The sequence below is a fragment of the Melospiza georgiana genome, chromosome Z (assembly GCF_028018845.1).
Source record: "Melospiza georgiana isolate bMelGeo1 chromosome Z, bMelGeo1.pri, whole genome shotgun sequence".
NCBI lineage: Eukaryota > Metazoa > Chordata > Aves > Passeriformes > Passerellidae > Melospiza > Melospiza georgiana.
Window position 1 is genome coordinate 74,720,515 of NC_080465.1, and position 21,161 is coordinate 74,741,675.

Below are 21,161 nucleotides of genomic sequence, written 5' to 3' on the forward strand. Positions count from 1 at the left end.
GATATTCAGCTGCTTTCTGGGGTTGCTCCAATCCTGTATCCTGCCCATGTACAGGAGTATTTCAAATCCAAGCAGCCCTGGTTTGATGTGCATGGGTAGATGCAAAAAGCAGAAGTCCCTGCTTGGCATCATCCCAGAGATCTGGGGCAGTGCTACCCAGGAACAGCTTCCCAGGAATGGTGCTACCATGGTCTCACCAATCCCATCATGGACATCAGCAGGAATCAATTTTCTTTAAAAATGGAAAAAGTCCCTGAGTTAATAAGCCTTTTTATTTTGCTGCTGTGACTGAGACGTCAAGTTGAAAGTGACTTATTTATAAAAATCACTGAAGTTCTTCAAGGCTCCTTCAGTCCCTGAAGCAGCAAGAACAGCCCTGCAGTTTTACAGGTTACATGCTCAGAGCTGTTCAAAATCCATCGACCAGACGACCACAACTATTTGGGCTGCCCAAATAGTTTATTGGGATGTTTATTCCTTGAAGACAAACCTCACATTGGTGCCTCTGACCAGCCACTTTCCGTTCCTTGCTGCACAAGCAAGCATTCCCTGGGATGCTTTGAGAAGTTACCTTCTCAATTTGCTCTGCATCTGGATAAGAGGAGAGGTTTGTGCTCCTACAGGTTTGACTTCTGCTCCATCTACTGCTGTTTTCTGTACATCAAAAGTTGCCAATTAAAGTGAACTGAATCTCTCACTTGGTTAAGCCCCAGGCTGAGGGTATGTCTCTGTAGTGGTAGGGGGTGATGATGCACATGCATCTTTTAAAAGTTAGAGGAGATTTGGTTAGGACCTGGAGATTATACCATGATGGCATGCAGAGAGCAGAACAGCCTTCAGGGTGTTGCTCTTCCTTAGCCTCTAAAGTAGGATCTTGTCTGATGTTAGAATAAAGTGATTTTTTACTGCTGCCATACAACCCAATCCACATGGTTTTGTTTTACTAGTAAAGTATGGAGGATCACAGGGTATTTAATTTCCTTTCTACCATAATGCTTTTGGTGGAAACATGATCAGCCACTGCATTACAGCCAGACCAGTAATAAAACAATAAAACCACCACTGTTTTGCAGAAAGGAATTAATCTTCCCAATGCCTGGCAATGCCCAATGAAGCTCAAAGCACAGAGCACAAACATGTTCATGCTTGGGGCTGAAATCCCACTGTGGCAGCTTTTCCCTTCCCCTCCTGAGTTTTAAGGCTGCTGGCAGGACAGTGATGCATGCTCTCAACAGACCTCTGAGGGGTTGGTTTCCTGCTGAAAACTGAAATCCTGGAATTTCCTAAGCCAGTCCTGACAGTTGCTCCTTTGGAAAGTACCTGCAAGCAGAGAGGAGGCAAAAATTAGTTAGATGTCAGAAAAAAATTCTTCACCGAAAGAGTGATTGGGCAATGGAATGGGCTGCCCAGGAAGGTGGTGGAGTCACCATCCCTGGAGGTGTTCAAAAAATGACTGGATGTGGCACTCAATGCCGTGATTTAGTTGATGAGGAAGTGTTAGGTTAGGTCACTGGTTCACTCTGTGATTCTGTAAAAAGTTGTGTTAAAAATCCAGACCTAATGGTGACCCTGTGAGGCGCAATGGGCAGCGGGAAGTCAGGCACCAGCAGGATCTGTGCCTACATGTACAGAAAGAAAACTGCTGAAATAAAGCTGCATTTAACACTGATCTGGACCCCCATTCACTGGGTGTGAGGCTGTGGGGGATGTGTTTGGCATCTTGGCCTGATCCTATATCTTGGGAGCCACTCTCCTCTCCCTCAAATCCATGGTAGTGCTGGCCCTGACCCCTGATGCCCTGACCTCAAAAGGCAGCCCTGAGCATTTTGCACTAAGGAGGCAGAAAGGCCAAGCTTGTCCAATTCTTCCGCTCCCACTTTAACTTTTCAGCCTCCAACTATTTTTCACTTGGGGGATTTCCTGGCTGTGATGCATTTAACTCTTCAGTAGCCACCAGACCTTCTCCCTTGGCTTGTGCAGGTTGTCCCCAGCAGCAGCACACAATGCCTGGGTGCAGAGTCCCTTCCTGCCCACTGCAAGCCTTCCTTTGGCACCCCTTGTCCCATCCAGGATCAGTCCTTGGCCAGTCAGACCCCTCCATCTCCTCCAGGCCTCTTTGGATTTTGTAGGCACTCATCATATCCCCACCCCAGGGTTTTCCCCACTCATATCAGCTTCATGGTGACTTCACCAACCTCCTCTGCTTCCTATAATTTATAGATTTTTTTTTCCATTCAAAACCTTCCTTATTTTCCTATGACTGCTCTGTTCCCTTGGAGACCTTTGCTGAGCTACTTGGTAAAAAGTGATGTGGAAAAAAAGTGTGGACCTTGCAGTGATGTGGAAAGATATGAAGCCCTGTTGGTAAACCAAAATCAAGATATTCTTAAGAAAGGAGCAGTGGTTGGGAAAAAATATGGGCCAAGCCACCCCAAACTGTTTGCAAATGTCTTTGATCAAAACATCACAGGCCATGCTTAGAAACAGCAGAAACTTTCCCAGTCACACTGGGATTACTGGTAACCAAGGCTTTCTCAGTGGCATTACCTTAATTAGGAACGTTGCATGGATTTTGCCCCTAATCCTACATGGAACAGCATGTCCCAAGGGTGGTCATGCTGCAGAAAAGCAGGGGCCTGTATTTGCTTGCTTTTCTATCTTATAACCAGACAGAGTGTCAGTATCATAGGACAAATGAGCTGGCATCAAGAAGCCTTGCTAGAAATTGTTTATTTTGTTCCTAAAAATATGAAGAGGCCAAAGTGTTCAAGTATGAGCAGCCCAAAGCAGGCATCTGCTTGGACTCAGTGGGTTAGGCTGGCATTTTCCAGAGATGCTGAGTCCCATCCTCAGGGAGTACACTGGATGCTCTGGTTCCCCCAGGTCAACATTCTTTAAAATGTTGGAGCTCACGGCCTTATTTGTAGGACCACTGGGCAGCAGGACTTGGGATGTCATTTTGTCTCCTGAGTAAAGATTCCTGGTGCCTGATGTGTGTCTCAAAGTAAAGATCCTCCAGGTTTAGCTGTGGGGCACGAGCCAAGGCTGCTGGCAGTCACATGAACTGCAATGTCTGCAGGTAACAAACATGGTGATTATTTAGAAGGGAACATAAAACATCAGACACTCCACAAAGAGCAAAACATGTATCTCCTGCTGGGTCAAACAGCAGGACTCTTCAAAGTGTAATGAAAATACCCAAAATTTGCAAATGGAGAGTCATTGCCGAGAAACGAAAAGAAAATACAGCAAAGATTGTGGCATGCTTAATAATAAAACATATGAGAAAAAGACCTGGATGAGCAGCCTAGAGAGAGAATACAAAAAACTGCCAGCAGAAATTTCCAAACGTTATCTGAAGCAGGAAGCTGGTGGGGGTCAGGAGGTCAGTAAATAAGTGGCACAAAGGCAAAATGGGTGAGCAAAAGTGGGGCAGTGCAGAAAGGCTGAATGGATTACTGGCTGTAGTGCTCCCTTCAGACATGGCCAGGGAGGTCATGGCAGTCACTCTCTGCAGTCTGAAGTGTTATCAGACAGAACTGGCAACAGAGGAAGTTTAAGGAGGAAAGAGAAAAATAAAGGATAAATACTCTGTGGCAAAGGACCAGCTTAAATGTCTTTTGAGTTACAGAAAACTAAATATGACATTAAAAAATGTTTAGGGAGTGTATTAAGCCCTTATTTAAGGCAAGCTTGACACCAAAGGGCTGCATTGCAGCAATAATGCCCCTCCCTTGCACAGCCTAGGGAGACACAGGTCCTTAGGCTCCATTTCAGCATCAGGGAAGTCAGTAGAAGCAAAGAGTATTTACAGACAGATAAACATGAGAAAAGTCAATGCAGCTTTTGTAATGGGAATGCCTGACATCCATGATGGTATCAGTAAGAACACAAATGTGCTGAGCAGATCAAGGTCTTGTGCCAGTGTTTGCAAAAGGCTTTTGATAAGAATCTTCCACCAAGGCCCTTAAGAAACTCCATTCTCATGGAGTAGGAGACAGACCTAACCCACAGGCTGGAACCAGGACTGGAATGAGTTGACATGATCACAGCAGTGATAGTATTAGAAGGTGCTCAGAAAGATCAGAAGGGATGAATAATGAAGTAATTAAGCTTCCTGATGCCACAAAGTAATTAAGAATAATCAAAACTTAAGTTGACATTGTGAAACTGCAGAAGGAGCTCTGATACTGATGGAGCAACAAAATGATATTTTTCTTTGAACTTCAGAGCTGAAAAAGGTAGTGTGCAAAACCATTTTACCCATAAATACCCAGTGATACTCTCTGAGTTAGTTCATGCAAAGCACTGGAATGGCTGCCCAGAGGGCTTGTGGAATCTCCATGTCCAGAGATGCTCAAACCCCACATGGATGTGTTCCTGTGTCATCACCTGCTCCAGGTGATCCTGTGTTGGCTGGATTGGACTGTTTGATCTCAGTGGTGCCTTCCAACCCCAACAAATCTGTGGTTCTGTGATTTTTGGAAGGAGGCACTGGCATCTTGCTGTCTTGAGTGAGCTATTTACTTGTCTGATTCTTACCCTTTTCCTCTATTGGCAGATGTTAATGGCCCAGTGCTGCAAACAGGATCCTGGGCTCAGCAGATGCTTTATCTGACCCAGCACAGTTGTCATATTCCCCTGTTACATTGTAATGCACGTCTCATTACTTTGGAAATGGGTTTCTCCCAGTTAAGCTGAACCAAAGATGTGAGAATCCTGAATTCCACATGTTAGGTAAAAATGGTGAGGGTGGGCTGGGGCTGGGGGGACTGTATTAATCCATTTCAATTTCCTAAAGTTTAAGGGAAATTACTTAAGAGACATCTCTCCTGCCTTTAGAGGCTGGCAGAAACTCAAGCCCCAAATGTATTGAATATCTTACCTCCACCCAGCCCTCAGTAAGGTTTAAAGACAACACGACTCACAAGTTGCCCACAGATAGCCCAGAAATTTAATTTCCATTTAGGCACATCGGCTTGGCAGGAATTGTCTGGATTGGTGGCTGCCACAGGTCCATGCAAGCCAGCATCCCAGCGCAGACACACTGATCAGACAGTCTCAGAGCTGGTGGAGAAGCACTGTGGTTTCTGTGGCTCCTCTCCTCAGGCTGAGCAGAAAGCCCTGAGCTGTTTCTGCTTTACACAGCCCCAAGGCATTATTAATCTAGCAGAACCCTAGAATTTCCTGAGAGAAAAACATGAGAGTTCCTTTAAACTATTGTTTATACCACTGTTATTGTGTACCAGCTCCTGTTTATACTGTCACTAATCTTCTCAGGTACTGAGCCAAATACTTGTATTGGCTCAGTATTGTTTTGGTTTGTTGTGGTTGTTTTTTCTTTTCCATTTGGGAGGGGAAACTCTGCAGAAATAGTTTAGATAAAAATCAGTGTTCTTGCCTAACATCACTTTTCTGTGTCCTCTTTATGCTTGCTCAGTACTATATGCCCATGGGGCTTTTATAATTCTGTCTCCTGGGGAAAAGAGAGAGAAAAAAGTCACTGTAAAAGCTGGGAGTTGCAATGTGTTGTTATTAAAAGATTTCTCAGAATGTCCAGAAATTTGAAAATTCTATTTCTATCTGTCTATCTTAGGCATAAAATATACAGCAGAAAGTTCACCTGCAACACTGGTGGATGGTTTACCACTTAACATTTTGTTCAGGATATTCACAGGCCACACCTGATGAAGTCATACTGAAAACAGTGGCAATCCTTCAGCTAATGTGACATCCATCTAAATCACCTGAGATGTTGGGACCTGTTGCTCTTAAAAGCAACAAGCAATTACAGAAATTACTTCAAATTGTGTGTTTGTTGTGAGACAGCTGCAATATCTCCCTCCTACTAATGGATTTTTAAAAGTGGTACTGTTGTTCCTAAGGTGCACAGACCAATGTCAGGTGTGCCAAATCCAAGATAATTTCAATACTTACATGAGCTGCCTCAGCCAAGTACTTACACACTTCTGGTGGGGTATGGTTTTATCCCTGCACTGCTTTAATACCTCCAGAAGCCACTTAATAGAAAGTGTAGCCCAAGGTGGCCTAGTTGGCCCCAGATGAACAGCACAAGGGGGATTTCAACTGCTCTTTTATAAGAAAGATTTGACCTGGATAGGGGCAAAAGATCCCTCAAACTAATTCATCTGGAGGAAGGGAAGGATGGCTACCTTAAAACAACTGAAGTACTGAATTAAATACATATAGATATATATAGGCAGATATTTTATATAATCATACAAGTTGGAAGGATGTTTTTCCTCATTAGTTACGCAACTGCTATTTTCCTCTGGCATTGCATGCTCCTGTTTTTCAAAGAAATGTCATTCCAGGAAATTAGGAAGCTGTGGGAACTGTTTATCCAGGCATGCCCATCCAGGAAAGGACTGGTGGGTTACATCTTGCCTCCCCCAGGGTATTTGCAAAGGGATGTGTTAGTGCACAGTACTGAACCCTGCTCTGATTGTACCGCAGTAGCAGAGGGACAAGGCTTCCTCATAAGGAACACCCGGCTGGAAAAGTGCATCCGTGCCTCCCAGGAGACCAACAGCATCAGCCTGGCCAGCTGCAAGGAGCACTCCCAGCAGCAGAGGTGGGGCTGGGACCCCGACAGGGGCACCATCGTCAGCCTGCACACGGGGCGCTGCCTGTCGGCACACAGGATGCGCCAGAACGCCCTGGTCAAGCTGGAGCCCTGTGGAGACTGGGAACGCCAGGCATGGTCCTGCGGCAGGAAGGGACACTTGACTCTGCAGAGCTTGGGCTTCCACCTTGGCACCAAGGAGGGAAGCCACAAGGTGTTTGTCTCGAGGGAGAAGGACAAGTTCAGCAGGTGGAAGACGCCGGCGGATGAAACCGTCTGTGCTGCTGCCCGGACAGCAGCTGGGAGGCCCAGCAAACCAACACAACAAGCTCGAGACACACGAGTGTGGATCTATGAAAGTAAGATGAGGTAGATTTGGTGTCAGATAACATCTAACTTTCATGTCATCCAAGCCATCTAACACCAGGCCTGCACATGTCATTGTAACTCATGTTCACTTCGGCCCCACCTGGAGAAACACCAAACAGCTCCAGCTCAACCCCACTACCTGGCACCACTGGTTTCCAGTAGTGGCTGTTCAGTCTTTTCCAGAAGCATCCAAAACCTTACGTGATCAGGTCTCCAAAACCCAGCTGCACTTCCGAGGACAGGCAAATATTTTGGGTAAAATATTCCTGAATTGGTGCCCACAGCTAAAGAATAGTGGAAATTGCTTGAGCCTCCCAAGCACAAAACACCCAAGGAAGTCTCCCAAAGTCAGGCACTTTAGACTTCGAAAGAGCTTTTGGTACTTTGGAATGTCTTTTTTTGGTAAAACAACTGGAGGCAGCTGAAAACTTCTTTTAAACTTAGATATATTATTGAGAAGCAGTTGTACCAGAAATTATTGCAGCAGTTTCTGAAATTAAAGTTCTCTTCTGTGACACTCCAACAGTGCACCTTTCACTAATGAAATCTAGTTGTAGCCTTCATCCCATGCTCTCATTATCCTCAGTGAACCTTGCTGCTGGTGCCCAGGGTAGCCATAAAGGCACTGGTGAAGACAGCAAGTAGTGGGAGGGAGCTTAAGTGTTGCCCTCCCTTTGCATTAGGAAATCCCAGAAGATGACATCAAAAATTATTAGAAATGGGGTTTATATTGACCAATTACGGCCTTGGCCTTTGCTGAAGAGAATCCAAACTGCTTTCACCAGTATTCACTGGGCTTTGTTTTAGACTGGACCCAGAAAGGGCAAAAACCCTGGTCTTGTCACAATTTTAGGAGTTTGACATAAGGCTACCAAACACCAGGCCATGGTCATTTTACCAAGATGTGGCTGTGATCATTTGTTGCATGCCCAGTGAAGCCCACTGCTGATCACTGATCGTTCATGCTCCAGTCTGTTTCCCACTTTCATTCAAGTCCTTTCTGCAAATAAAAGTGGTTTTTGGTACTTTTCTTGTAAAGTTGTGTGCAGAACTGAGACGTGAAAATCACATTCCATTCCTCCTCTCCTCCTCCCCTCCCCTCCTTTCTCCCACTCCAGAGACCCAAAATCACCTGGTGTTTGTAATGATTTTTTAAGTGTTTGTCCATTCTGTCGGTGATGAAGTTCCCAACATTCCTCAGTGAAAATTATTTCCCTGACAGGAGGCTATTCCTTACCTTAAGGTTGATGGACCCAAAGAGATTTTGAGCTCTGTAGAAATGAGTAAAGAGAAAATGTGATGTATCTGCTTGGCATAAGCAGATGGATTATAAGTGTAACCTTTTGACACAGAGACACTGTATCTAATTTGAAATAAAATGAGATACATCAGCTGCTTTGGCTGTCATTTGTAGAGAAGGTGGTCTTTTTCCCCTCAAGCTTTTTAATTAGCCAACTAGAAGGTCAACATGTAATTACCACAATAGTTACAAGTGTTTGTTTAACATTAAGTTAAATATGGACCATACAAATTGGATACCATAATAGGCTAGTTAAATATAGGCTAGGAAATGCGTGGAACATTTAAGATATGGGAAAAAGGCATGTGAAAAGAGCATTCTCATTCCCCAAGGCAATGCTCCTGGCAACCCAGGGCAGCCTTGGAGCCAGGATCCCTAAATAAGGCTGTGAGGGTAAACACAGAGCAGCTTTTGAATCAGGCTGTGCCACTCAGCGTGTCTCACACAAAGTCTAAATTTTCCTATCAATCCCATGGTTCAGTCTACTGGAGGGAACCTCTGACTGCTCACTAACAACACAAAGTGCTATATATTTGCTCAGGCAGTTCTCATCTAACTTCCACCTGATCATCAACAGACAGCTTACACTTTGGTGGGTTATCTGCTCAATAAATCACACCTGAGCAGCTGTGCTGTGGGTGCTTATGCCACAGGGTGGGACGGGGTCTGGATAGGCAGCAGGGAGCCCTGAAGTCACAGTGTTCTTGGTCCTGGCATGTTGCAGCAGAAGGGTGAATTGCTGACACCAAAGTTCACACAGCCTCCCCTCCAGCAGACTGCAGGGCACAGGAAGGTGTTGAGCCTTGCAGGAGGTATGGCCCGCTTACAACCCTTCGGATCCCAGTTTTGTATCTGCAGTGTTGTTAACAGCTGAGATTCTTCCACTTGCCTCTTCTTCACATATCATCCTTTAACATCTGGTTGCACTCATACTTCTAAAACCCATGACCACATCTACCACCAGAAAACAAGCTCTGCTTTGGTTGTTGATTCCATCTTGAGAGGTTCGTTTCACCTTTAAAATCGTTGACAGCTGAAAGCCTTTGGTGCACAGGAGGGGGTGATTGCTGCTGCACCACATCCTTCTCACCCTGCAGGGCAGTGAACCAAACCAGCAGGGCTGGGCTCCCCTTCCTTGCTGGACAATGAGCATATCTAGGTTCCTGTACAAAATATAAATGATAATCACACAGATCTTTTCTTTATTTTCTTCCAAGCTAAAACCATTGATTCTTCAAAGGTCGATGCTGTGGACAGAGAGTCTTCTGTGAGCTTGACTGACCCCCCTCTGGCTAACAAGTTCAACAGCACAGTGTCTCCAGCAAAGACCAAACAGGCACAGCTCCCAGCAAATGAGGGTGAGCACTTCTCTGAATGCATAAGTAAGAACAGCAGGATGGAAAGTGTGGGCAGCACTTTGAGGTTACTCAGCTATTTTCAGTGGTGGAAGAGTACCTGAGGATTTCTGAAGAATTTCCATGTGTGCCACTGAATGCTTTCACCCAACATGCTGAAGAGTCTTCCTTGGAAAGCAGTGCAGAGATACAGGCTTAACCTGGAGGCATAGCCACCCACTGTTTTAGGAGCAAAAATTATCTGTGGCTGGGGAGCACTGAGTGACAGTAAAGTTTCCTTTTCCTTTCTGGGTCCCATACAAAAGGGATTTGTGGTTACAGTGAAGCCTGATGAGGAATCTGGATCCCTGGTCCAACTGGAAGTTGCTAATCAGAGTCTTTCTGCTTCTTCCACTAGATCCATCCCACAACCACTCCAAGAAACATGGAAATCGGGGGAAAAACACTGGGGCCAGGCTTGCAGGTAGGTCCAGGGATCAGCCAGAGGAGGAAGGGACCAGGCAGATGAAGGTTCATCAGTGCCTCTGTCCTTCCCGTTGTGACAGAGATACATTTCCCTGGGGTACTGCTGAGGATGCTCAATAGGGAATGAGGGCACAAAATTACCTGTCAGAAAGACTCTTTTTAAATCTCCACAGGCCTGTGATAAAAAAATAGTAAAAACATGAAAATCAGACAGCTGCTAACAGTACTGCTTTTCCCCAGCCCTTCTTCTTTTGTATCAGAAAGATGAAGAGTGGAGAAGCATGAGATATTACTGTCTTCAACGCAGGAAAGGAAAACTTTTGTGGCCACTTTCAATAGAAGGATGCTGTGCAGTATAAAAGCAGCTGTAAGATGTTGATCTTGTACACAATGCACTTTTCCTGTTATCTGGCATTTTTCAGGGACATTACAGGTGATTTTTTGTGGCAGTTGTGGCTATTGCTAACAACAGTTTGCATAAATACAGCAAACGTGATGCTTTCTCTGATACTTTTTAGGCACGAACTGGAAGACAGCCATGCTGGTCCTCAGCCCCCTGGCTTTCATACTGGGATTAATAATACTGACACTCAATGTTCACTACAACAAGTAAGTGAGAGTCAGGTTCATTGATTTTGCTATGAACAGCGTCTTAAAGAAAAACTCCAACATCTCAGAACAAAAGTCTTGGTCTTGGCACCCTTCCCCATTCCGCAGCTGATGTTGCTGATCTCAGCAGATGGGTCTGGTCACCAATGTGTCACCCTTGGGGATTTCTCCTCTCTGCCCCCCAGTTTATCCATCCCACTCAGTGACCCCCCCAAACGCAGCCGCTACTGTTGGCTCCTCCTCCCCTGCACATCTTTTGCCATCCCTGAAGGAAGTGCCATTACAGTAGCTGACGTGGAGAGAAGCAACCAAGTGACAGGTGCAGTGACTCTCTTCTCTCTTCTCTTAGGAAGAAGAAGATCCTCTCTGCTCTGAAGAGCTCTCCAGCCCACAGCAGCCGAGCTGATTTACGGGAGCCGGCCCCGCTGCGCAGAGGGATCCATCCCCAGCCGTACCTGCCGCCATCCCGCTCCCCCTCCCTCAGGCGGGGAGAGATCCTCATCGAGTGGAAAGACGGGACTGTCACTCCTCTTTTCGACAACATCAATTACCAAGTGGACTAGCTGCAGAATGACAGAGCTTTTGTTCCCTCCCGTGTCACTATTCCCACCAGGAGGGCTGCCACCACAGCTATCTCCTCCCTGCCCTTGCTGTTTTGACAGGAAGCACAGTTTGGGGTTTTTTCTAAACACTTTGAGTACAATCTTCTTGCACAGGACAAGGGCTGAAGCAAGCAGAGTAGATTGTTTGGTTTGTATAAGCACATGCTGCTTAGCAATTTCAGAACTGCTTTAACCCATAAGAAACCCCAGGTTTCCCTAAATGAAGCTGGGACTACCGCCAGCTGCAACTGCCCATGGAATCAAAATTAAGTTATTAAGCATATGAAAAAGTGAATCTTTGAAGACAAGGCAAAAGGTAAAAAGCAAAAGTCCTGATGATCCTTAAATTGTTTTTAAGATAAAACTAGCTGCCAATAGACACAGAAGACCATCAGTTACATTGTCAGTGTGAGAATGTAATTAATAAGCACTGCCTTCTATAAAATCTCTTCCAGGTATCTGCCAAAATATTCATCCCCACTAAGTTGTCAATTAAGTAACAGCAAGTCATTTTTCTAACTTAAAAGGTAGCACTCCACTGTCCTCTCTGCATCACTGCAAGAGCCTGCTGAGAGCATGTGTCTCTCAAAACTTTTCCATATTTAGGATGTACTAAACCCTATTATAACACACATCCTCTTTTATTATATAGACTGGCAAGAAATGTCAGTCATGCTTGTTGGGGATATTGCATTTAGAGCCACTTTATTCCAGCTCCAGTCTCTGATTTCCTATAATCATATGGAATAGTCAATGAATAGATACACCAGAGCAGTAATACAGTTCTTTTTCTTTTAGATAGGAGTAAGACATTGTTTTCAGCCTTTACACTTCTTGTTTCAGCAAAATTACCTGCAGCTATCACACGCAATCCTGATCTTTTCTCAGTGAAATCTGCAATGTCTTAGTGCTTTCCTAATATTCATGAATGTATGCTTTCTTTCTCTCCGATTCTGAGATGATGTAATCATGGCTGTAAGTCAAGAGTTATGCGGAGAAAGAAACAATAACACCAGGAAATTACAAGTATGAGCTGTGTCAGTGCATTTGTTCAGTAGAGCAAGGGAAACAGCATCCTCACGTCTCTTACTTGAGCAACGCCGTTCACTTGACCTAAATTAAGCTGTTCTGCTATTTCAGTGTAGCTTGGATTTCTCTTGAGTTTTATTTAACCTACAGCAGAAGTAAGGTCTCTCCAGGGAATTTAAAATCTCTGGGGTTTTTTAATAATCTTAAAATCTCTGGTTGTTTGTTTGTTTTTGAGGGTTTTTAAAAATTATTTTTCTTTTTAAACGGTAAAAAGTCCACTGTCATAAGATATTATTATAACCGAAAACTTTACTGGTCTTAAAAAAAAAAGAAAAACCACCAAGCCCTGTTGTTTTAGGGCATAAATATCATAGAGGTTGGAAATAAATATCTTTGCCAAGCAGATTATTCCATAATTATTTACTGGAGGGTTTCCTAGATGCTCCTTGGGAAAATATTTTACTATTAGACATGGGCAGAGGCAGAACTCTTTCTTCACCAGCAAGCAGCAAGAATCAGAGCTAAATTCTGACTTTCCAACATTTCTACTTTAAATGAAACTCAAAGACTCTGGGATCAAAAAATGTTTAAGAATCATTTTACTTGCAAAATTTGTGGGAATACATTCTGTACATAAATCACTTAAAATGCACACACAGTGCCTTACCCATGATCACAGTTACACCCCGTGGAATTTTGTCCAAGGAGCACATCACCTTACAGTGCACAGCACCGGTCACCCTCCAAAACCTTGACAGGCTTGGGAAGCACTATGTGAGCAGTGCCATTAAAAAGGAAATACTGGCTTGGAGCTGAGCTAATCTGTTTTCCAAAGCATCAAGTGCCTGCGTTCATTACTGCTGAATGGGCAGAACCGATGACTTGTTAATGACTCTCTAACTCCAGCTTAATATGCTAATCTTGCTCATAAACAGGAAGGCAGCAACACCATTGTTTACACAGCACTGATTAAATGGTACCTCAAACAATAATGAAAAACCAAGACTGAGGCTGCACAGGCTTTTAACTCTTCTCTCCCACTCTCACTGGTTGTTACACTCTCTGCCACCTCCTGAGTGGAACACTTCTGAAGAAGTGTTCATAATCAAAATAAAGCCTGACTGTAATGTGGACGAGCACTGGAGTTTTTAATGTGTATATATACACAGATATTTATATATAAAAGCCTTCTTATAGTGCATCCCCTTTTTTGAAAATATAAATATATGCAATTTTAAATAACTCCACTGGAAGATAATGGAGTGACATGCAAGACACTCCTGTCACACTGGTACCAACATTAGTAATGTCTGCTACCCCAAAAGATGAGTGGGTGCAGCTATAGCAGTACTGATGGTATGAAACAGACATAAAATTGCACATAAGCTTGAATATCCTGTGCAGAAAGTGGATTAAATACCCTTTCCCAACCCCATGGGAAATCTACGGCTAAGGTGTCTGTTAAAGATCAAAAAATTAAAATAAAGAGGCAAAAGAAGTTCAATTTACCACTTAAATACTGCACCCAATCATTACTAAGACTGTCTGGATGGAAAATGTTCTCACAACAGTATACATTATGGATGTACATAAATTCATGATACAAAAAAAAAGATCTGAAATGATCTGACAAGTTATCACTGCATATCACTGGAAGAGTTGGGAATAGAACTACTGCTTCCTCATTTGAAATTCAAGGTATGACTTCTGCAGTAAGCTTTTATTATTAAAAATCCCCATATGCTCATTTTCTCAACTCTCTAGCTTTACATCAGCAAGTCAAGATGTATCAAGTGTTTGATTTTTCAAAAAGACCTGTGGTTGTTCAGCACTTCAAGGAAGAAAAAGAAAGGGGGGAAAAAAAGAAAAAGAAAAGGAGACAGAGACAGAGGAAGTCTTTTGTTAGCTCTGGGCTTCAATTCAGACATCTCTGGCTTAGGGTTCAATCAGACTACACTTTTTTATGGTAGCTAGGAGAGACAAAAGCACATTCGCTTTAAAAGCTCCTTGTAGCCTCACTGAATTTCTACAGGAAAAGAAAAAAAAAAAAAGAAATCTACATTTCTGCAGCCATATAATTTTTCCTTCAGTTTAAAACATAAGAAGCACACCTGTCTCCTCAAGAAATCCCCTTATACTTCACAAAACCACTTATTCTCTGGAGCACAGAAACTGATGCACTTCCTTCAGCATCGCTTGCATGTCCTCATATTCTGCAAATTTGCAGGCATCCTCCAGCTTCAGCCACTGGAAAGCTTGGTGCTCCTCTGACAGCTTGATTTCTGTGTTGCAGTCCTTCATTTCTGCCAGCCAGTACACGACGGTCTTGGGCTTGCCGTGGACAGGGTAGTGCAGCTCCTTCTTGTAGCCCTCGATGAGGGTGAGCTGGCTGGCCTGCAGGCCTGCCTCCTCCTGCGTTTCCCGGAAGGCTGTCTGCAGGTCATCCTCCCCAGGGTCCACGTGGCCTGCCAAGAGGGCGGAAAAGTAAATCTCCGGGAAGGAAACTCACGTTGTGCTTTAATCAGGAAACACCGGGAGGCAGAGATGGGAGTACATGGTGTCTGACACAGGATGAGATGGGAACTGGAGAAGAGAGATTGCTTTTCCAGATCTTTATGCCTTGATTTATCTTTGTCTTGTGGCTTTTAGGGTCACTGTTTATCCCTCACCTCCTGAAACTTCCATCAGCCTCTCAGCATCAGACATTTTTTCTTCCCACTCCTCCCCTTCACTTCTGGAGTACCCTACACCCATAAAGATCCACCTGAGGACTGAGTCCCTCATTTTTCCTTCATCCAGTTAGAGCAGAGACAGGTCATCTGAGACTCTTAATCCCCTCTCAACCATGTCCTCTCACATAAGCTTAAGGCTCAATTCTGTAAAACTCTTACTTGTGCCAACAGTCCAGAAACAACGGGACCAGGCACAGATGTGTACCATTTAAAAAGTGCATTTCTTTTAGGCAGCCAGGGATTTTTTTCTCCTCCATACTCCCCTCTGAAACAAGCAACAAGTCTAAAAGGCAGTCCTTTCAACAGCTGGGTAGTTCTCCTAGGATACACCATTTATTTGACATTGCTCAGAACGAGAGGTGCCACTACAAACAAAGGATAAATATAACACATCCCCAGCCATTTGTACTTTTGTTGAGAAATGTCAGATTTGGTTTTCTCATGAAAGCTCCAGAACATAAATAGAACAAGCCAAGCAATACCTCAAAAAAGCAACACAGCAGGAGCTGGGACATTTTGGGAGGTAAAAAAGTTTAAGCTCTGTTTTGTCCCTGGTGTCAATCTATTTTCTATGTAGCTGGCTCCAAATAGCTATAATTTCATTGCAGAGATGAACTGCTCCTCAGGTCTCAGATACTCAAAGTGCCCTTTCAGTACCACAGCTGGGGTATGTAGGAAGTTTGCTTTGCCTTTGCAACAGCTCCCACTCACTTCCTTGTCTGTGTATCAAAAGCGTGAACATCTCTTACAACAAGACATCACCTCAGATATAAAATGCACTTTTCTTTCAAGCAGTCACTGTGCAGAAAACAGCATTTGATACCTGCTGATAACCTCAGGTCTAAGCTCAGTAAGTTGCCATGTTTCTGCAGTACAGTCTACCTGCAGAGCAGAAAAAGGACTGCAGGCAGCACCTCACACACCACAGCTTTCAGATCCTTTCAGATCCTCCCACCTGTTCCCACTGGTGCAGATCTAATAGACTGAGAAGGAAAATGAACCCTACATCCCCTTCCCATCAGCCTCAGCTAGTGCCAAGTCACAGTCCTAGGGGCAGAGATAAGGCTGATGAGTTCTTGTGAGGGGATCCAAGCAAGTCCAGTTTAATCCCATAAGAGTTACAGCAGCTTAGAGAACTTTTAAAATAACAAGGTACAGCTGCAGCTGTAAACTGCCTTTTGTGTGTGCTTTGAGACACTTCTTCTTCTGGCTCCTGCCCTATGGGATCTGTGTCAACATCACATACAGGTTACCACACTGCACATCCCAGGGTTACCTTGGAAGACCATTCCTATCACAGATATTATAAAATGGAATAGCTTCTCCTCAATAAATTCCCCCAAATCAATACCAAGCCTCAATTACAGGCCACCATCACACTGGGGTCTTTGATCTCTAAAACCTGAAGTGGTGTGTTGAGGGAGGTGATTCTCCCCCTCTGCTCTGGTGCGACCCCACCTGCAGTGCTGCATCCACCTGGAGCCCTCAGCAAGGGAGGGACATGGACCTGCAAGACTGAGTTCAGAGGAAGCCATGAATACAATCAGGGAGTGGAGCACCTCTGGATGAGAGAGTTGGGGCTGCTCAGTCTGGAGAAGAGAAGGCTCTAGGGAGACCTCAGAGCCCCTTCCAGTGCCTAAAGGGTGGTGGTTTAGGACAAAATTGGGGACAGACTTTTGGAAAGGGCCTGGAGTGACAGGAGAAGGGCTCCTGCTTTTCATTTAGGAGAGGGCAGACTCAGACTACAGACAAGGAAGACTTGCTTTTACTGTGAGGGTGGTGAAATACTGGCACAAGTTTCCCAGAGAAGCAGTGAGTGCCTCATCCCTGGAAACATCCAGGTGGGATGGGACTCCAGCAACCTGCTCTAGTTGAGGATGCTCCTGCCCACTGGTGGGGGCTTGGACTAGACAACCTTTAAGAGTCCCTCCCATCCTACACTACTCCATGATCCCACGTGTGTGAGATGTATGCTTATGAGACAATCAGCTCCCTACCAAAACCCCTACAAGTAATTTAAATCACTTGTACAGAATTACTGTGTTCCCAGGGAGCCTTCCACAAGGGTTTCTTCTCACAACAATCAATCATGTTCCAGCAGATGTTTTTTTAGCTTTCCTCTAGGCTGCAAACTCAATTCCCTTAGGCTCTTGGTGGAGTAGACAAAGAGGGAGGTTTGGAAAGTTTTGTTCTTTCCCTCAATAGGAGAGCCTAGCCGACACTGTAAAAACATTTTTTTTTTCCTCCAATTTGCAAGTTCTTGTTTATAAATTGCTGCACCATGCTTTGAAAGTGACACATTTTACAAAATAGGAAGCAAAAACTATCAGGGAAAAAAATCTCAGGTGGGAAAAAACAGCAAGAAGATCTCTAGGGAACCTGACGCACTTCTGTGCTGCACTTTTCCAGGTACCAGGGCTGTGACTTTATGTGACTTTATGGAGGAGCTGCTGCTCTGTCCTGGGACACAGGGCTTGTTTTCTGCTCTGAGGCCTCACTGATGACCAAGAATGGCTGGTAAGGTGAATTCTCCTATCTGTCCCTTTCATCTCTATTGCATTAGGCAAGTGATCTTCATCAATGATCTCCTGCATCTCCTCAGAAAGGTGTATTAAAGTGTTCTATTACAGATTTCAGTTTGTCTTCCTGCTGACTGTGACCAGACATGGGTCAAACAATCCTGCACTGGCCACACTGCAGGTGCCTGGCAAAGGGTGAGACCCAAGACAAGAGTGAACCTCCCCTCATTACCTCGCTCCAGTCGTGTGCACACCTTGCCAGAAACACCAGACACCTGAGGAGCTGGGCTGGGTGACAGTCCCTGCCCCAACCCAAATAATTTGTGCCCAACACTTGGTACAGCCACAACCTGCAGAGGGTTTCAGCCTCAGAACTGCTCCCTCAGCTGTGCCAGGAGCACCATCACACAAACAGCACAGCCAGCAGCTTCTCCCAGGCGGTGACTGCCCCTCTAAACTGACCTCAGCCAAAATCCTCTCTGCAGCCTGACACCAGAGACCCAGCCAGCAGTGTCACCAGAACAGAAATCACCTTTGGGCGGGGTCCAGTGGTGGCTCCCGTAGGATGTCTGCAGCAGGAGGTACTCGATGCTGTCAGTGACCTTAGAGGACGGTGCTGGCTGCAGCCTCCTGAAGATGATCAAGCCACAAGCTCTCACAGCCATTCCCCTCTGCCAGCTGCACCAGGAGCTGCGGAAAAGCACAAAACACGGGGCTCAAACAGAGCAGCTCTATTCAGCCGGCAAACAGATCTCAGCACAGCAAAAAAGTCCACCCTTGGAAGTTACTACAGAATTAAATTGCATATTATCAGCCACCTTTGAATTGCAAAAAAATTTACTTTGTTATCGAGAAGCATGAAAAATGACCTGCATGTCATGTCTTTGCTGCTGATAAATTACAAACCACATTGCAGGGAGGGGAACAAAATTACAAAGCAAAAGGAAAGCCACAGATTAACACTCTGAAACTTTTCCACTGCAAAACTGCACAGGCCCTGCACAGAGGTAATACCTCACAATTACTAGAACTGGCATATGGAAATGATTGCTCTGGACAGTTTCCCTGGAGCACAGGACTCAGAATATCAGGGCAAAGCTGAGAAAATGAATGACAAAGGACAGGCTCTCTGCTGTCTCACCTAGACATAAGGCTGTCATACAAAACTAAAAGTTTCTTAGCATGCCTGTTAAGCACTGGTTTGATGTAAACAACAAGGAATACACCTCTTAAGTGATAAATATTGTCAGCAATAAGCTAAGCAGACAGCATGAGTAGTCCCAGAGAAAAAGAAGCAGTGGACATGAGTAAGCCATGCTACAAATTTGGCAGATTCCCAGTTATGGGAAAAGCTTTGCATTTTGACAGAGACGCACAGATCAGTAAATAATTTTACAGAACACTGTATTTTCCTCAAGAAAATGTCAAGGGCGGGTTTGTGAGTCCTCCAGCTCCCAACACGGGAAACCTGAGCACGGAGCCCTCCGCCACCAACCCCGCCCCGGGGCGACGCTCATCTCCTCTGGTCAGCCACTTCAACCGCTTCCTTTAGCTCCTGCCTACTTCCTTCGGTTCAGCGACCACAAGGACAACACCCCCCTGCGGCCCCCGCGGCACCAGCACCACCTCCCGTGCGCGCCGGGAAGGACAAGGACAAATCCCCGCGGGCCCCTCCGCCGGCGCCTGGCCCCGCTGCCCTGCCCGCTCCTCGCTGCCCGCAGAGGGTCCCCCCTGTGCCCGGGGATAGGGACACCGGGACCCCGGGCATGGGGACACCGGACCGGGCACACGTGTCACCCCCACAGCGGCCACCATGGACCCCCGCCCTCACCTCTGCTTCCGGGTCCGGCAGTGGGCGGGAGCCAGCGCACAATTGGCGTCAGCACTAACCAATCGCAGCTTCAGCGCCTCGGCCGGTAGCCACTCCTTTCTCGTCCCGCCCTCCAGCCTTCCCTTAGCCCCCGCCCCCGTACCCGAGAAGTCCTCGGATTGGCCTCCCGTGGCCGGGAGGTGCCCTGCCCGCCTCTCTGCCCTCTCGCTATTGGCTGGCTGTGCGCGCGAGGCTGCGCGCGGGCGTTTGAAGCGGGAAAAGCGTTGTTGCCATGGAGACGCGGCTTAATGGCCGCCGCCGAGCGGCGCCGCGGCCGGTGAGTGAGGGGGGACCCCAGCCCTGAAGGGACGGGGACAGCTGGGGCAGGGAGGACTCTAGGGACGTCGCCCTGACCGGCCCCACCGGGCTCTAGACGGGGGAAAAGCCGTGGTGGGACAGCTCCGAGAAGGATGAGACAAGTCCCCCCTTCAGGCACGCGGTGCAAGTCCGGACGCGTGGCGGTTTGTTTAGCTACTTTTTTATAATTACAAAATAGTTTTCAATTTTGCATTTTATATATTTTACAGATAACACATAGCTTATACACCATGTAAAATATGTAAGTGCAATTAAGAATACATATTTATATACATTATGTAAAATATTAAAAATACTTAATTGCTACTTAAAATACATTTTTAATATATTTTACATAAAATCTATGAAATATATTTTTTATGTTTGTATGTTTAAAAACTTAAGTAAAACTTTGAAATTATAAAAGAAACCGTGAGGGGCAGTTGGTGTGGACCCTGCTGGGAGGACGAGCTCAGGCACGGTTTTCAGAAAATTGGCACCCTGCCATAACTCGTGGGTTATTTTCTCGGCACGTGGTTGAATATTGGACACTTCCAATAGTCAGTATCCCAATATTGGACGCTTCCCCTTCCCCGTGCAGCTGTTCCCGGCAGCTGTCGGGATCAGCTGCAGGATGGGGCCTCTTCTGCTGAGGTCACCAGGCTATAATTAGTATGGAGAGGGGAATAAAATACTCTGACATGCTTTGTGGGGAAGCAAAAAAATCTCCAATATTTGTTTGTTTGTCAGCCACTTTTAATGACGTTAATTAGTATGGATAGAGCAACACAATACTCTGAAGTGCTTTCTGGGGAAACAAAATAATCTCCAATATTTAGTTGTTTGTAAGGTGGTTTTAATGACATTAATTGTTTTATTAACTTCCTCAAGGTATGTCAGTGGCAAAGGAAACCCCCGTTTCTTACTTGTTGCTGCAATCAGCAGACCTGTGTCAAGCTCCAGCTGTAAAATAGCTTTTAAAACAATTTAGCATTGAAACCCTTCCCTCCCCTCCAGATGCTATTGCTGTGTTGAAGCTGTTAGTGGTTATCTATTGGCAGTGTCCAGCTTCAGAACAGCTGAACGCTGAACAGCAGTGGAATGTTTAATGCCGTGTTGTTTACGTGCAGGGTGGAGTAATCCTATGATCTTCCAAAGGGATCTGCTGCAACGTCAACCACAGCTTCACAGATCCCCACCTTTTGCATTAAAATAAAGTTTTAGGCTCATTTTACAAAACAGATTATCTCTTATTGTGGAGCTTGTCTTAAGAAAGTGCAGCTTCCTGTTCTTCACAGGAATGCCCTAATTCCCAAGGAATGGGGTCAGAATGGTTAAAGGTAAAGCATTTTGTGTGTGCTCTGGGAAAGCAAATTAGCCATTCACTTCTGGAGGGTTAAATCAGATTTGGCTTTGGATCACCTTAAA

At 45.3% G+C, this 21,161-nt stretch overlaps 3 protein-coding genes across 7 annotated transcripts in view; 1 reads left to right on the plus strand and 2 right to left on the minus strand.

Annotated features, from left to right (window-relative positions):
* LOC131095862 (myogenesis-regulating glycosidase-like) overlaps positions 1-1,322 on the minus strand; it is an 18,490-nt gene extending 17,168 nt beyond the window's left edge. Inside the window, exon 1 of one of the 2 annotated variants that reach the window (XR_009115924.1) lies at positions 1,238-1,322. The gene's annotated coding sequence lies outside the window, so the exon portion shown is untranslated. The remainder of the gene's footprint in view (positions 1-1,237) is intronic. The other variant, XM_058043988.1, reaches the window with a different exon arrangement.
* The window catches only part of LOC131095864 (uncharacterized), a 13,118-nt gene extending 806 nt beyond the window's left edge, over positions 1-12,312 (plus strand). The window contains exons 2-6 of one of the 2 annotated variants that reach the window (XM_058043991.1): positions 6,478-6,945; positions 9,473-9,613; positions 10,008-10,073; positions 10,594-10,684; positions 11,034-12,312. In XM_058043991.1, the coding sequence (XP_057899974.1) occupies positions 6,478-6,945; positions 9,473-9,613; positions 10,008-10,073; positions 10,594-10,684; positions 11,034-11,247 (980 nt within the window). In that variant the 3' untranslated portion in view covers positions 11,248-12,312. The remainder of the gene's footprint in view (positions 1-6,477; positions 6,946-9,472; positions 9,614-10,007; positions 10,074-10,593; positions 10,685-11,033) is intronic. The other variant, XM_058043992.1, reaches the window with a different exon arrangement.
* Positions 12,313-12,899: 587 nt separating this feature from the next.
* Positions 12,900-19,434, minus strand: NUDT2 (nudix hydrolase 2). Of its 3 annotated transcripts, none has more exons than XM_058043997.1 (3): positions 19,398-19,434; positions 18,099-18,256; positions 12,900-14,780 (listed from the first exon to the last, which is right to left on the minus strand). In XM_058043997.1, the coding sequence occupies exons 2-3, from the start codon at positions 18,229-18,231 to the stop codon at positions 14,467-14,469; spliced, it is 447 nt and encodes a 148-aa protein (XP_057899980.1). In that variant the 5' UTR covers positions 18,232-18,256; positions 19,398-19,434; the 3' UTR covers positions 12,900-14,466. The 3 variants fall into 3 exon arrangements, with proteins under 3 accessions (XP_057899980.1, XP_057899981.1, XP_057899982.1); XM_058043998.1 differs by lacking the exon at positions 19,398-19,434 and adding an exon at positions 19,193-19,345; XM_058043999.1 differs by lacking the exon at positions 19,398-19,434 and adding an exon at positions 19,035-19,178.
* Positions 19,435-21,161: the final 1,727 nt, after the last annotated feature.